Source organism: Camelus dromedarius, chromosome 3, assembly GCF_036321535.1.
Source record: "Camelus dromedarius isolate mCamDro1 chromosome 3, mCamDro1.pat, whole genome shotgun sequence".
NCBI classification, from domain to species: Eukaryota; Metazoa; Chordata; class Mammalia; order Artiodactyla; family Camelidae; genus Camelus; species Camelus dromedarius.
The window spans coordinates 77,070,943-77,087,428 of NC_087438.1; the positions used below are offsets into that span (position 1 = coordinate 77,070,943).

General features: G+C 32.6%; 1 protein-coding gene across 14 annotated transcripts in view; it reads right to left on the reverse strand.

The window, feature by feature from the left end:
- Positions 1-16,486, reverse strand: part of APC (APC regulator of WNT signaling pathway) — a 127,278-nt gene that overhangs the window by 65,937 nt on the left and 44,855 nt on the right. For 8 of the 14 annotated variants that reach the window (XM_031448815.2, XM_064483145.1, XM_031448813.2 and 5 more), the window contains exons 2-4: positions 10,463-10,615; positions 1,457-1,541; positions 97-298 (exon numbers count right to left, since the gene is read on the reverse strand). In XM_031448815.2, the coding sequence (XP_031304675.1) occupies positions 97-298; positions 1,457-1,541; positions 10,463-10,597 (422 nt within the window). In that variant the 5' untranslated portion in view covers positions 10,598-10,615. Of the gene's footprint in view, positions 1-96; positions 299-1,456; positions 1,542-10,462; positions 10,616-13,339; positions 13,373-16,486 lie in introns of those variants that run through there. The other 6 variants (XM_031448820.2, XM_031448819.2, XM_031448818.2 and 3 more) reach the window with 2 other exon arrangements.

Consider the following 16,486-nt stretch of genomic DNA (forward strand, 5'->3'; position numbering starts at 1 on the left):
TTATTGCAAAATAATAGCAAAAACTAGAGCATAAAAATTTACTATTTATTTCTTTATTTATTTTTTAAAGTTTACTATTTAATGAAGAAAAGTTACCTCTCTTTTTCAAGTTCTTCTAAATAACCGGTATTTTCTCTGCTTCCATTTACAAACCCTCTTCTTGAAAATGAACCCATAGGAACAGGACTGCACTCTCCTGAACGACTAGATACAGATCCTTCTCGGCTTCCAAAAGAACGGAGGGACATTTTTGACCGCAGTTTCACTCCAGGGAAGTTACTGCTATCTAAGTTAAGTTCTAAATAAAATAGAGACAAGTTTTTATAAAGCAACTGCTTTAAGTGGTCTAAAATATTGCTAATTCAAGTATATTATCTTTTAAAAGTGATATCTTAGGTTCACATTTTACATCTCAAATTTTAACTGACTTTAATATAACTTAAAATACATTAGACATAGTACATAAAGCCTTGAGAAGTACTAAATTATGGCAACTATTGAGCAGCAATTTATGTAGGAAACAGAGGAAATCCTTAACAGAAATGCTGATGCTCAGAGAAATTCACTGACTCCTGGTTCTAGGTAAATGTAAAGGTAGGAGAGAGAAGAAGAGACACAGTCCTAAAAAAAAACAGTAAGGCCAAAGCACATATGAAAGTGGCGGTGATCATTCTGCAATATACACAAATATTGAATCATTAAAAAAAAGTGTTCACTTTTTGGCTTAGAACCTTGCAACTTTAGATTTCTAACAGAGGAAGCCACAAATACACATGACTGAATAAACCACTATTTAGAAACAGAATGGCTAAACTTTCCTCCCAAAATCAGCTTGAGTCAGTAGGGGAAAAAGGAGGATGTTAAGGGAAAATTAGACAAAATGTCCTTCCTTAAATTCCTGCTAGATAAGAATATATTTTGGGGTCCAAAGGTAATTTCTCTGCCTAGCTTAAACTATAATTAAGCACTTACCTGATTTGACATTTGAATTTTTAAGCAATAAAATAAGAAAGACATTTTTTAAAATTCTACTAAAAATGGCTTATAAATAGCCTTTATATATGAGAAGATAAAGCATTTCTATCCTGGATGAAACAAAGAAGGTCACTGCTCCTTCAAATAAAGCAATGGGCCTAGTCCGTGGTACACAGCTTACTAACGGCCTATTTAGTGACTGGCAGAACAGCAAAGAGCTTTAGGAGCTAAAAATTATCAAGGAAGGAATCTAAAATAGTTTATTCAAAGCCAATTAAATGTTAACTGAAAAAATGACAAGCAAATACACTTTTCACATATTTGTACTTTAACAATTACATCCTAATAGGTAAGGCTATTATAACAAGAAAACTGATACCAACACTCTTTTAATCAAGAAAAGCTGTACTTAGATACATACACCTAAAGTTGACAACTGGAGTCTAAAGAAATTACTTTAGAACACTTTTTAAAAATCTACCTTTGAGACGCTCTAATAAATCAATCTGTCCAGAAGAAGCCATCGCTTCATCTTCAATACTTCCTTGTAGTTGTTTAAGTACTTCCTGTAAAAAAGAACACAGTATATTAACATGACAAAATTCTAAGTAACTTTCTGAAGACATGATTCAAAGTTTCTTGGCATTTAGGTCTCCTGGGGAAAAAAAGTTATTTCAGATCAATCTGAAAACATCATAGACTATAAATTACTCTACATATATTACTGATTTCTAATTATGAATAATAAATTATATCCCAACAACAGTAATATTTTATGATGGTGTTTATAGTCTCCATGCAGTATATTATATATATATGGAACAGTTAAGATACATTATCTCTAGCTTTTGAAACAATATGATGAAATGGATTATTCTCATTTTTCAGACAGATCAACTGAGACTCAAAGACTAGCCCAAGCCACAAAAGCTTTATTTAGAATCTATCTCTTTAAGCCTATACCACCATGGCCATGAAAAACAACACATTATAATATGCTATTTTATTTAACAACCCAATAAATAGCAAAGCTTTTCTATACCACATTTATGTACATTCTACTAGTACACTTAATTGAAATTCAGCAGATAGTTAAATGACTGTATGCTCACCATCTCCTGAGTTTTGACCCACTGTTTCCTTCCCATCTAAATCCTTGATACATTTTTGTCAAAGAATGTTGGAAACTAACTTTTGTTTTCTACTAGTTTTTCTGTATGTTCCTCAATAATAATTTGTGTGACTTTACATTTTACATATTCTGAGGCATTCCATTTTAGTTCACAGTAAAGTCTTCTGTTAGCCAATTAGGTTTCCAAATTGTAAGACAACATATTTGAATATTTATGATCTTACAGCTATGGGCAGTGTTCCTTTATATGAAAATTATCCATAAAGAGACAGAAAAGGAAATCAGTAAAAAAAAAAAAATGAGTGATTGTAGCAAAGACAATTTCTCTGGTTTATCTTGACAGTGACATTGCAAGCACTAAGAAAAGAATTCCTATGTTAATAACAAGAAATAGTCTGTAACCTTAAGATCTAACCTTCAAATAATAGACCATGTTGGAGGAAAAAGGCTTAGATGAGTAGATGTGGGAACGTGGAAGTGACTGATTATCATGTTCAGAACTTATGTCAGAGTGTATCACAACTGTGGGATAGGGAATAAATTTGCACAGGGATGCCTTTCTCAAATGAATGCAGATTACTTTAAAATGTGTACTATAAACATCAGGACACCATCTCTTCCATTAAGTTTGAGAACTATCACTATAGGCTACCTGCAGTTTTCAGGATCCTGATTCTCTTCCATCCACTGCTGCTTGTACTCTTTCAATGATTTTTTAATCTTATCCCTATTTCTTAAAATCTGCAGTCTCACAATTCAGCAACTACCTTTCTCAGATAACTTCCAATTATGTCTCTAATCATAAACTCACTTGCAAGCTGCAGACTTACTTTCCCAGTATGACTGAGAGAGGCTTTACATCTGGATGATATGCACTTCATATGTGAAAGTCCAAACTATCATTTTGTGCCACTACAACCTGTTCTTTGCCATGTATTCTTTCAGTTAAATGGCAGTAACTTCCTTTCCCTCCAGGTTCAAATCCTTAGCATCACTTCCTTCACATCCCCAATCAGTTATCAAATTTTATACTCTACCTCTATGATTTCTCTTATAGTCACCCCTTTTCTATTCTTACTGTCACTATCCTGGTTATACTGTCACTATCCCACCTGCTTACTACTAAAACAATCTCCTAAACGGTCCTACCTTGCACAGAACTATCAGTGAGCCTTTTAAAGCACAGTTCTGCTCAGGTCTCTCTTTATACAAGATTCTTCTCCAGAGCCTACAGTGGTAGTTCTCAAACTTCAGAGAGGATCAGGATCACCTGAAGAGCTTATTAGAACAGACTGCTGATTCACTGAAGTCTAGGGTAAAGACTGGGAATCTGCATTTTCAATAAATTCTCAGGTAATGCTGATCTGGGAACAATCAAGACGTTAACAGTAGTATTCTATTGAAGTTGGGATTATAAGCAATTTGGGGGGCTTGTTTTTTGTTTCCTAATTTTAAAATAATAGGTACTACAAAAAATGTTGTTTTTCGAAAAGGTACAAAGATTTAAGAATTCAAAAACAACAATAAAAAGAAATCCTTGACACATCATAGGACATATACCTAATTTTTCAAAACTACTGGTATATTAATGGTGTTTTAAAAAATATGTTAAAGAATCATAAGGAAAAAATATTAAAAAAACCACTAAAACCATAAATTAAAAGGCCATGTAAACCTGGATGTCCAACAATAAAGATTAAATAAACGTATGGCATTAGGCATATAATAGAATACTATACAACTCAGAAAATATTATAAAATATTTAATGATATGAAAAGGTGACTATATTAAATAAAAAAGCGTGCTGCAAAATATAATCCCATTGATTGCATGCCTGCATAAAACGTGCTAACAGAGACAAAAATACATACATTACCAAAGGTTACCTCTTGTATTAAAATTTTTTTTCAATGGATGATTTTGATACCTCTTTTTGTTTGTCCATATTTTCTAATTTTTAAATATAGTGAATAAGCATAACTTGTAATACAAACTTTTAAAAAAGTTTCTGTGCATATTGTAAGATGTCTACTGATAAATGCTGTAACCATAAAAGTAAATAAAACTATTGAAATTTAATGTTAAAAAAATTTTTTTAAGACTTTCAAAGAAGCCAGCTTGGGAAGCTACTTATTCCAATGATATTTTGTTAAATTATTTTTGTAAATTCTGAGTTATGAACCTCATAAAAAAATTGCACATGTTTACAGTCACATCCAGTTAGTTTGCCTCAAGATGACATCATCCAGCATGACTACATTACTCACTACTTTCTTGTGAATAGTTTGACTATTTCATAATAAAAATTAGCCTTAAATTTTTCTCTGAATTACTGAGATAAAACATGCATATGAAAAGTACACCAATCTTAAGTTTCTGATGTAATCTAAGTATTCGTGTAATCACTACACAGAACATTTCTAGTACCTCAGGAAGTTCCCTTTTGCCCTTTACCAATCAATATTCACTCCCCAGAGGTAACCACTATTCTGATTTTTGTATCAGTTTAGCTGCCATGCTTATGAATGTCATATAAATGAACTCATACAGTATATAGTCTTCTGTGTTTCATGTTTTCTGCTCACCAAAATTCCTATGAGATTCACCCATGCTATTGCATGTATCAGTTATTTTTTTTTTAATGCTGTGTAGTTATCCACTGTCTGATTACAGCTCAACTGATTAAGCTTTTATCCTCTTGATGGGCATTTGGGTTGTCAGCAGTTTGGAGGCTATTATGTAGAACATTACTATGCACATTCTTGTACAGATCTTTAGGTGGACATATGCACTCAACTTCTCTTGATTACACACCTGGAAGTTTAAATGCTGAATCATAGATTTTTAAGTTTAAAAGAAAACTGGTGAATGGTTTTCCAAAGTGGTTGTACCATTTTATACTCCTACCAGCACTGTATAAGCATCCTGATGCTCCATGCTGGGCATGACCAGCGTTTTCAATTTTAGTGATTTAAGTAGGAATGAAATGATATTTGTACTTCCCTGAGGATAAAGAATGCTAAATCCTTTTATATGTGCTTAACTGACCATTATCCTTCCTTTCTGAATTGTCTTTTCAAGTCTTCTGCCATATTTTAAAAACTGGACTTTTACTCTTTGTATTCTGAATCAAGTCCTTTGTCAGATATATGTATTGCACATATTTTCTTTCAGTCTATGCCTTGCCTTTTCATTTTCTTAACAGAGTCTTTTGAAAAGATTTTAAAGTTTTAAATTTGATGAAGTTCATTTTACATCTCTCTTCTTTTATGTCTAGTGTTTTATGTGTACTAAGAAATCTTCGCTACACCAAGGTCAAAGAGATATTATTCTATATTTGCTTCTAGAAGCATAAAGGAGTCTTCTGATTAACAAAAGTTTTTGGTTTTAATGATGTCCAATTTATTCTTTTTTTCTTTTATGGTTAGTGCTTTGGCATTCTATTTAAGAAATCTTTGCCTACTCTAAGGCATGAAGCTATTCCCTAAGTTTCCTTCTAGAAGGAAACTGTTCTTTCACATTTAGGTCTATAATCCTTCTTGAATTAATTTTTGCTTATGATTTGAGGTAGGGTTCTTGGTTCTTTTTGTTTTTGTTCTCCCTTCATACATATATTTAATTGCCCCTGCACCATTTATCAAAAAGACCACCCTTTCTCCACTGATCTGCAGGAATGCCTTGGTCATAAATCAGGTGACATATATGTGTAGGTATTCTTCTCAACTCTGTTTCTGTTGGTCTGTCACTCTACTTACCACATTGTCTTAATAACTTTACAACAACCTTACATTAATTCTCAGCCACCACCTCTTTAAATATTACTTTTGCTTCATTCACTTCCCTGACCCTTCTGAGACTTTAATTACATTTGCCTGTATCTATTTGCCTGTGTCCTTCATAACTCTTACATACTGTTTTTTGCTTTCCTTTTTTTTCTCTTTGTGCTTCAGTTTATTTTCTATTGACCTTTTTAGATGTTCACTAATCCTGTCTTCTCACTAGTTCATTAATTCTATGTTTAACCTGTGGTCAGGCCCACCCAGTAAGTTAATGTCAAAAATATTTCAGTTCTAGAATATCTATTTGATTCTTCTTAACTACAGAGCACAATTTTCTGTCAAGATTTTCTGACTTTTCATCCACTTTATCAATCTTTTCTTTTTTTTTCCAAGACGTTTATAATAATTATGTTAAAGTCCTTGACTACTAATTATAACATATGGATTATTGGATTTGCTTCTATTATCTCCTTGTTTTCTTGATTATCATTTTCCTGTTTCTTTGTATTTCTTGTAACTTTAAATGCCAATCATACAAATGATACCAAGAACAAGAAAGACTTAAGATCAGATTTTCTCTTGGAGAGTTTGCCTTTTCCACCACTCAGGTCTGATCTTCTCCATCCAACTAGGAACTGAAAATGGGTTGCAGTTGCAGTGTAAGTGAAATTCATATCTAATTTGGTTCGCCAAGTTCCTTGAATGTCTCTCTCCTTTAAATTTAGACTGAAACTTGTGTGGAAGTATTCCTCTAGCAGGACCTTACTTCCTAACATTCTGCTCTCCTCATCCATCCCCAGCATCCTTCACCAAAGCAAGACTCAGCCAATGTCCCATGCCTTTGGAGAAAATATGGGAAAACCAGTCATGCATTTGGAATTCCTCTAAATGTCAATACTTCACATCTGCCCAAATGTTTGTCTAGACCTCCAATAGTTTCTTTCCTCCAGTGGAGTCCTTATGCTTGTGCCAATGAAGAATCATCAGTCTGTACCCAGAATCAAGAAATATCCCTGTAGAAGAAAATCACCAGTGATCTCAGTTCATCTAAAAGGGCTCTTTCCTCTTGGGAATTTTAGTTAATACAATCCTTGATGACTTCACAGTTCTCCAATGTCTTTGTAAGTATGATTTTTGTTTTTTATCCAGTGTTTTTTATTTGCTGCAGTAGGGCTGGCTGATTGCCTGGGGCTGCATACAACCTAAAAGAAGCCCTCAATTTCAAAGAGCTTTTAAAAGAAAATGCAACACAACTGCAAAGCAATTCCAAATAAAATATTTCAAAAAGAGTTTTGAGAAAAGATAGCTTTTTAAATTAACATGTAATATTAAAGCAAGAATATTCACTTGTATTTATAAATTCTGGAAGTTTGGTTTTAAAAAATTAGTGAATTACATTATATAATCATACATTACTTTAAAAAATTTTAAGGCTTTAGAAACATCAGATAATTATTTATTAGAGATGAAATGTGCTGTGGTGAGATCAGAGAATAGAAAATATTTATTGATGAGTAACTGTGTCATCTCAAGGGGGTTGCTACTTGACTCACTCCTGTTTTCCTAAATATATCAGAGTTACAGATTCTTTTCATTACCAGATACAAGTACTCTTGGTAATTAAGTCTTCAAAATTATGAAGTATGTCGATTTGGGCTTTTATTTCTCATTTTTTCTTATACTCTGAAAAGAAAAGATATCTTACATATATATGGCTTTACAGTTTGTAGAATATTTATAAATACATCATTTTGCTAAAATATAAAAAAGATACAAATGGTTAATTAATATTTTACCTACAGATAATTTTTTCTATACCATGTCATCTCTTGGTTTAAATGCTTCACATCTCACCATATTTAAATTATTGCTATGCTCAGCATTTTCAACTAAATCAAACTGAGTTCTAGCCCTGGAGTGAAAATACAGTACATAATTTCTTCTAAGTTTAGCTATAACGTCTGTATTTATTTGATTCCAGGTCATCTAAATCTGATGAAATCTGTATTTTATTTTAATTATAGAAATGTCAAACACATAAATACAGAGAACAGTGTAACAAACACCTGTGTATCCTCACATCTTGCCTTAATAATTATCAACTCATGGGCTTGTTTCATCTACACCCATAACCACTTCCTCCATTCCCCACCAACTCAAATTTATTTGGAAAACAAATCTGAGACATTATATTATTTTTTCTGTAAAAAATTCAGTATGTATATTTAAATAGGGATTCTCTCTAAACACAACCACAATGCCATCATGATACCTAAAAAATAAACGTCTCCTTAATATTATAAAATATACAGTGCTCACATTTTCCTAACTGCTGTACATTATATTTCCCTGTGTGACTGACACATACTCACACAAAATATTTTTATAGTATCAATGACACATAATCAACAGCAAAGCAGTATTCTCTTTTGCCACTAGATGGTACTACTGCATACATTTCAGAAATCCTGATATTATCTAGCTGGAGGAGACCCATTTTGCCTTCTATAGGTAAATAGATTAATGATCAGGAAACATAATTCCAGATCATATAATGTATTCCAAAGTCTAATAAGTGATTTTGGGGAGGGGGGAGCAATAACTATTGTTTCAAATTAACTTTAATCCAATGTAGGAAGTGTCAATGTATCCAAGTGTCTTTCCACAAATCAATATTCTAAGACAAAATTAACAGGTCTTAGTTTCTGCTCTTCAACAGCATAAAGCTTCTTAAGGAGAGATAACATAAATAATTTTAGTTTAAGGGTATAACTGCTATGATACCATACGCCCAATCCTAAAGAAATATGGACGGCTTTGCAAGAAAATCTGTAAAAGCACTTGCTGAGTAATAATCAATTCACAGTTGAATTCAGGCATATCTTAAATAGTAATATTCATCATGTATATTATACCACATTGGTAAGTGGTCAATCTGATATTGTAGAAATTTAAGGATCTGACTTGTATTGTTACTCTGAGAGACATTTCACTTCACATGGAGATAGATCTAAAGATAGATTAAAATGTCTCCCAAAAATGAGTTTTGAATTTGTTCAAGTAGTTAAAAAAAAAAACTTTAAAAGGGATCTCAAAATTTGGCACTATAAAAGAGACATTTCAGATAGGCACACCAGGAAGAATTCTCTGCAAAATATACTTCTATAGTAGCTGAAAGAGTAGCCCTGCTGGGAATTTTAAATTCTGTATCTTTAAACTTCTTAAACCACATGCCATGCATAATAATTTTAGATATATTATGGTGATCAGTGCTTAAAATACCAAACTCCTCTTTTTTAACCCAGTAGGTAATTGATTCAGCTGTTTTTAAGGTCACCCATAGTTTGAGGTGAGAAAAAATGCTTCTCTATACTCTACCTTATTTCCAAAAGGATTTGAGGTAGGTATCTCGGAGATCTGTCATTGCTGAGGACAGTTTTTACCAATAAGTAAACAAGAGTAGAAAGGATTCATAGACAGAAAGACAGATGGATAGAAAGAATAGTACATATGAGTAAAAGGCAGAACTGTTATGATATTGATTACAAAGGGTAAAAGAGAAGCAAAAATAGTTCAGTGATATACAGAAGCTTGAAAAATAAGGGAGACCTCAATATGCATGGAAAAAGAACTAGAAGAGAATTGGAATGATTAAGGAACAAGAGTAGTGAGCAGACAGGAAGAACAGGGTCAGGAACCCCGATGTTAAAACAGCTGAGGGGTAGAAATAACACGTATCAGGAAGAATTTTTAAAAAGGGAATGAGGTAACAGTTTTGTTGATGATCTCTATTTTATAAAATTATTAAATTCAGTAAGAAGAGAATCTGCCTAAATAGCTGAAATTTAAAACAGCTAAAGTTTTAACTTCAATTATTTTGAAAACAGATCATATTTTCCCCACTGCAGACTAAATATTTTATAATTTTTCTTGGAGGTTATCACAGCTTTTCAATGTGATAAGGCAAATCAATCTCAGGGGCTGAAGTAACGTGTTATGGAAATCATCTCCATTAGTGCAGTGACTATTTTCCAAATAAGGCAACTTAAGTCTAAGGTGATGCAGCTCAGTTTACGGCGAAACCAGGAATTAGGACCAGGTACTGACTTTCAGTTCAGGTCTCTTCCTACTAGGGCACCCTGATTTTCTTGATCATCTACCATTGCAGCTCTTAAGTGAAGACAAGATCTGAGAGTTGGGGAGGATGACTATACTTAAGATACTTTATAAATATCTTTAAGATATTTTATAAAGTTGTGAGGCTAGTTTCTATGAGTTACACAGAACACCCAGTCTCTCTATAGTGATAGTAAAGTTGGTCCCTCATTTTTTAATCTTAAAAATAACTAACTAGTCACTAGGATTTTACAATCATTTTCTTTATATGATTAGCTGGATGAATTCAGAACATTTTGTTTAAAAATATAAATGTTAACTTTTGCCAGAAAGAGCTTAAATATTACTGCTTAACTTAAAACACACTTTTAGGTAAGTGAAGTGTCTAACCCCAAGTTTATAGGAAGGAGTACTGAATCAAAATGGATAAACTACAATTAAAAGTCACAGTCTTGATACCTTCATATTAGATGCCTCAGTTTCCAGTTTTGTAAGATGATTGGAATTATCTTCTAGCTCTTGTCGAAGATTTGAGTTCTCCATCTTCAGTGCCTCAACTTGCTTTAACAACTGATCATATGAAGCTGCAGCCATCCTTGGCTACCCTTGGACCTATAAGGTTAAAAAGGATTTTGAAATTCACTACTAAAAAATATAGTGGCTGCTTGTTTACAAAGAAAGGAAAAAGAAACAAAACCCTGGGGACATTTAATAAGAAGAATTGTGTTAATGTGGTAGTTTCAGTCTTAAAACAACACTGTGCAAGTAACAGCGTCTTTCTAAGGGAACGGAACACTGGGGTTCTAACTGAAGACAAACAGGACTAAAACAGAAGAGAACTTCACTAGTGTTTGAATACATTTTCCTTTTCACAGGTGGATGAGATTTCTCTTAGGTTAGAATTTTTTCAAGGTTTTTAAGATATTTTAAATGGTTTTACAGGCAAAACTTGGGAAATACAATCATTGATAAGAAATTGATTTATATTGGTAATATTAATTTCTTTCTGGATTTTGTCCAATAGTCACATAATTTTACAGCAAGAATGGATGAATGAGATAAGGTATTGCATTCTATCACTTCTTGTTTGATAAAAGGCTAATCTTAAACATTTTCCACAGGGAAATATGAAGTTCCAAGAAGGCCTCATTAAAAAGGCAGTCATTTAACAAAATAGACACAAGGGAAAGGATTAGACCAAGGCTTCAAATCTTTTGGATAGAAAGATGATAATAATTACTAATATAAAATTCTATTACATTTATCCAAAAGAATGAACATAATAGGCCATGCTATGGCATATGTGTCTTGGGACCACTGTGCTCAGACTGAGGCCAAAAGACAGTTAAAGGAAAATGGATGATTTTAGGAGTAGAGACTCAAACAGAAGTGCAGCAGAGCCTGGCAATTAATTATATGACAGTGAAAGAAGGAAAAAAGAAAGATATAGAAGATAGTCAGGTAGTAAGAGGTCCTTGGTCTTAAGTATTAGAGAATGCTAGGAGTTATCTTAAGACCAACCAAGTTCCAGATGATGTTCTTTTTAGTTTAATCTCAAACTCACTTAGGAATAAATAAAATCCTACCTATCCTTAAGAAATAAAAAATATAACAAAGTTTGTACTCAAGCAATACTTAAAGATATGGACATAAAAACAAGTTTCTATAATAAAAATGCACTACATAAAATAAGGCAGACAAGTTAAAACACTGGCTAGTTATGACAAAATTGGAGTCCAGCAACTGGAAGGTCCCTAACAAGAGAAATCAGGGGACTCAAGTCTCATCTGTTCTCCAGCAGCTAGAGGCAATGATAATCCTGGTGCAACCCTCTGTCACCTGAGGAGGAAAAGAAGTCCTGGGAAGTTGGGATCACTCACAAAAGTCTTCGAGGCTGAAAAGAATGAGCACTAGACTTGTATTTGGAGATCTGGGTCTTAAATTCAGTCTTGGTCATGGTTTTACCTTTGCCCTTTTATTTTAATTCATTTCACCATTTGTAAAATGGACATTTACTATCTGCTCTAATTTAATTCACAGGGATACTGTTAAAATTAAGTTACAGAAGGAAGGTCTAAAAATAAAAGTGCTGTGTAAGTATGTTATATTATAAAATACATATGAAACATAACTTCCTTAGAAAGACCTAACTTTGACCTACCGTTATATAAGTCCCAGTCCCCTGACCAATGGACAAGAGGTAAAGAAGTAGTTCACTCTCTTGAAAAGACAGAAGAGATGCCTCAAAAATAAAGGAGGAATTCATAGGTGGGATCACTTATCTGTTTTACACCATACCATTAATAAGCAGATCTGGAAATAGCACATTTAAAACCATGTGACAGAGGTGGGGAATCTGACAGTATTTAATAATTTAAGCCCTAAATTCTTCATTTCAAATAAAATGTTAACAGGTTACTTTGCACTACAATAATACCAAGAAAAGGCAGTAACAAAGAGAAAGAGATAGGTACACAGAAGTATGTTAAGACACAGAGCTCTTACACACCAACGACAAAAAGAGCTAGATGGGCAAGATGAGGAAGAGACTACTAAGAGTGCGCTTTACTGGAGGGAAAAAAATTCATTCCTTCAGATGGACAATTAAAACATTCAATCATTGTTTCCTCCCCTTTAGAATCAAATCAAATTTAAGTCTTTTCTGCTCTAGACAGCAAGGTTTTTCATGAAATTTTACAGGAAAAATGAGAGTAATATTTTGCGTTATATCCTTTTAGGATATTGCAGCCATCCCTAACAAAACTGCTTTCTGAAAAATTAAAGAAATCATTAATTTACTTTAGAATGACTTTTATACAATTACAAGAATTTCCTATCAAACATTTCTTAAATGCAGGCCACTTGGCAACATTTTAAAAAAATCAAAATTTAATTCATGAAATGGAGAAAACTTGTGAATCTTTCACTTTACTGAGAGTATACAAACATCTCAATTTGTTTTTCAGTAAAGATGCCCACTAAAGAGATCTTTACCCCTTAAGAGTAGGGTAGGGGAGAAGAAAGCAAAAGGACTGTCATTTACGCTTTTACTCAAATGTTCACTGCGGAACAAATTTACAAGTATCCTTAGAAATTAATGCAAGGAGGCTGAAAAGTTTAGGCAAGCAAGGGATACTCAATTAGAATTAAATCTGGAGGATTCTTTATCATAATTTAAGAAATTTGCAATCAACTTTTAAAAATTAGTCAAGCTTTTATTGTTTTGTTTTAATGAATTAGAAAAGATGTATTTGCCAGTACTTTTACATGGTAAAATGACAGGAGAGGAAAATACCAATAGAAAGAGAAGAAACCGAAAGAATCATAAAACATTACTTTGTTCAACTCCATGCAAATGAACTTGAAAACCTAAATGAAACAGATAATCAGACAATGTAATTTATCAAAACAAACCACATAAAGATGGAAAATCTAAAATTTACAATAAAAATCACTATTAGAAAATAACATTATTCAACATATTAATGGATCTACATAGAAAAAAAAATTATCATACCAAAGGTGATGAAAAGACTCTATAAATTCAATGCCCATTCTTGCTGAAAATACTGAACACAGAAAGACACTTCTTTAACACAATGTATGTCAACCCCAAAATCAGCACCATACTTAATGTGGAAACACTCAATATACTATATTCCTAAAGTCAGGGAAAGCTGTTTTTACCACTCTCACTCATTATAGTAGTCAACACAACTAAAGAATGAAATTAGCAAGGAATACCACTGGTAGATGATATAGTTCTTTATCTAGAGTATAAAAAAGAATCAACTAAATATTACTATAAGATAATTCAGTAATTTAGTGTGGTACAAAATATACAGAAATCTCTCCTTTATATGTGCAAAGAGAAACCAAGTAAAGAGGAAACGGAATAAAAGATCTTACAACACTTCTGTAAGACAAAAAGGTAGGTTTCAACAAATGGGAAGACATACCTTGTTTGTGCATATAATGATTCAGGGTCATAAGGATGTCATTTCTCCCTAAGTTAATTTATAAATTTTATACAGTTCCAATAAAAATACTATACAAGATTTTTTTAAAATTTTGTTTTCTGCAGTTAGACAACTGGAAAAATCAAAGAAGCAAAAAAAGGAAAATATGAAAAGAGAAGAGTAGGAGCAGACCTACCTACCACATATTAAAATATTGTACAAAACCATTATAATTAAAATCATATGTAGTTAACTGCTTTGTAACAGTAAGTTAATTTCTTAGTTCTGACTGTTATACTATGAATGTGTAAGATGTTAACATTAGGGGCAGCTGAGTGAAGGGTTCATGGGAATTCTCTACTATTTTTCCAAAGCCCATAGATTAAAAAGCTATGATACTGGCATTCTGATCAATCAGGGAATACATTTTTTAAAAAATTTCAGAAGTAAATATATGTAAATTTAGTCATGAAAAAGGTAACATCTCAAACACATGTGACAAGATGAACTTAAATAAGTGGCAGTGGACACAGGACAGTCATGAGGAAACAGACAGAACTGCACCTATTCCTTATACTATACACTAGGAGAAACTACAAAAGGACAAGGAATTTAAATGTTTAAAAACATCATGTGGCATTTAAATTATGAAAACAGCTCCCTTTTAAATTGAGGATACTAAAATGGAATACAGCCTCTTCCAAATAGGCTATTATGGAGCTATGAACATTTAAATCTTAACTGATTTGTTAACAGGTGTAAGGCACATGGAAGGCCTATTGGAGCTCTGAAGTGGTGATGTCTAATTACTATGCTAGGAGTAACAGATCGGATTTTTAGGTTACTTCAAACAAACAGGAAAGACTTATTTGCTATAAAAGCATAACTATTTTAAAATAAATATGATACATCCATGCAGTGGAATTATTACATTGGCATTAAAAGAATAAGGTTGATGTAAAAACCAACAACAACAAAAAAGGCAAAAACAAAAAAAGAGAGTGCAGATCACTATGTCTCATATTGTCCATCCTGCTCTAGTAAAAAATAAAAGGACTGTATAAAGATAAAAATGTCATTGAAAGGATATACAAATATACAGCCATTGACTCTGGAAAAAAGGTCTCAGGTTTGCTGAGGCTTTTCCTTTTTTTTTTTTTTTAAACTGAAGTACCACCAGTTACAATGTATCAATTTCTGGTGTACAGCACAATGTCCCAGTCATGCATTATATACACACACATACATACTTACATACATACATACACATATATTTGTTTTCATATTTTTTTCATTACAGGTTATTACAAGATTCTGAACATAGTTCCCCATGAAGTGTTCTTTTTCACTGTAACTTTTTGTACGGTCTGAAGATCAAAGCAAAAAGTTGGTTTTTTTGAAAAGACTGAACATGATTATGGAGACAGAAGAGCCCAAACATTTAAAATGAACAAAATTCAAAGGTAGGGGTGAAATGACTCAAGAAGCAGCAGAAAACCTTAACAGTTCTACAACTATTGAAAAACTGAAACAGTAGTTAAGTATGTCCCCTCCTCCCAACACAAAAAATACAAGATCCAAATGGTTTTACAGATATCTTCTACCAAACATTTGAGAAATAAATCATTCCAACTATACAAACTTTCCAAGAACAGAAATACAGGAAATACTCCCCAATGCATTCTATGAGGCCCATACAATTATAAAAGTCAAAGGTAGTGTGAAAAAGAATAATCATAGGCTAGCATCATTTATGAATACTGATACAAATATCCTGAACAAAATATCAGGAAACAGAATATAACAGTACACAGTAAAAAAAAAAGTCTATAGCAGAATCATGCTGAGTTTACTCCAGGAATGCAAGGAGTTTAACATTAGATAATTTATATGTCATTCACTACATTAAAATACTAAAGAAAATCCATATGATTATCTCATTAGTCAAAGAGAAAATATTTGAAAAAAAGTCATTATCTATTCAACATAAAAAGTCAATAAACTGGAAACAGAGGGAACACGCCAAAAACTTACAGTAAACATCATTCTTAATAGTGAGATATTAGAGGCATTCTTTTAAAAATCAAAGACAAGTTAAGGATGTCTACTATTACTACTTCTATTCATCACAGTCATGGCAGTTCTAATTAGGATAGTAAATTTTTAAAAAGGAAAGAAAAACAACTGGAAAGGAAGAAACAAAACAAAAATCTAAAGAAATATGAAAATTTAACAAGTTAGATAAAAAAGAAAATCAGACTGAACCTCACCTATTTTTTAATTCTTTTTTCTTTATTTAACAACCAATGTATGTCCTTACTCTCCATTCTACTTCTCTTCCTTTTCTCTACTAAGGTCCTGTAGGTGGTGATACTCAGTCTTGTATCTGCTAGTCTTTCCCCATGCCTTCCTTTCCTTTCCATTCTGTAAATGGCTACATTCATTGGCTGGACTCCACCCAAGACCATCCCAAGTGAGGGCAAGCTCCAAGATGGCCACCAAAATCACCTGGAATAGGAGTTGG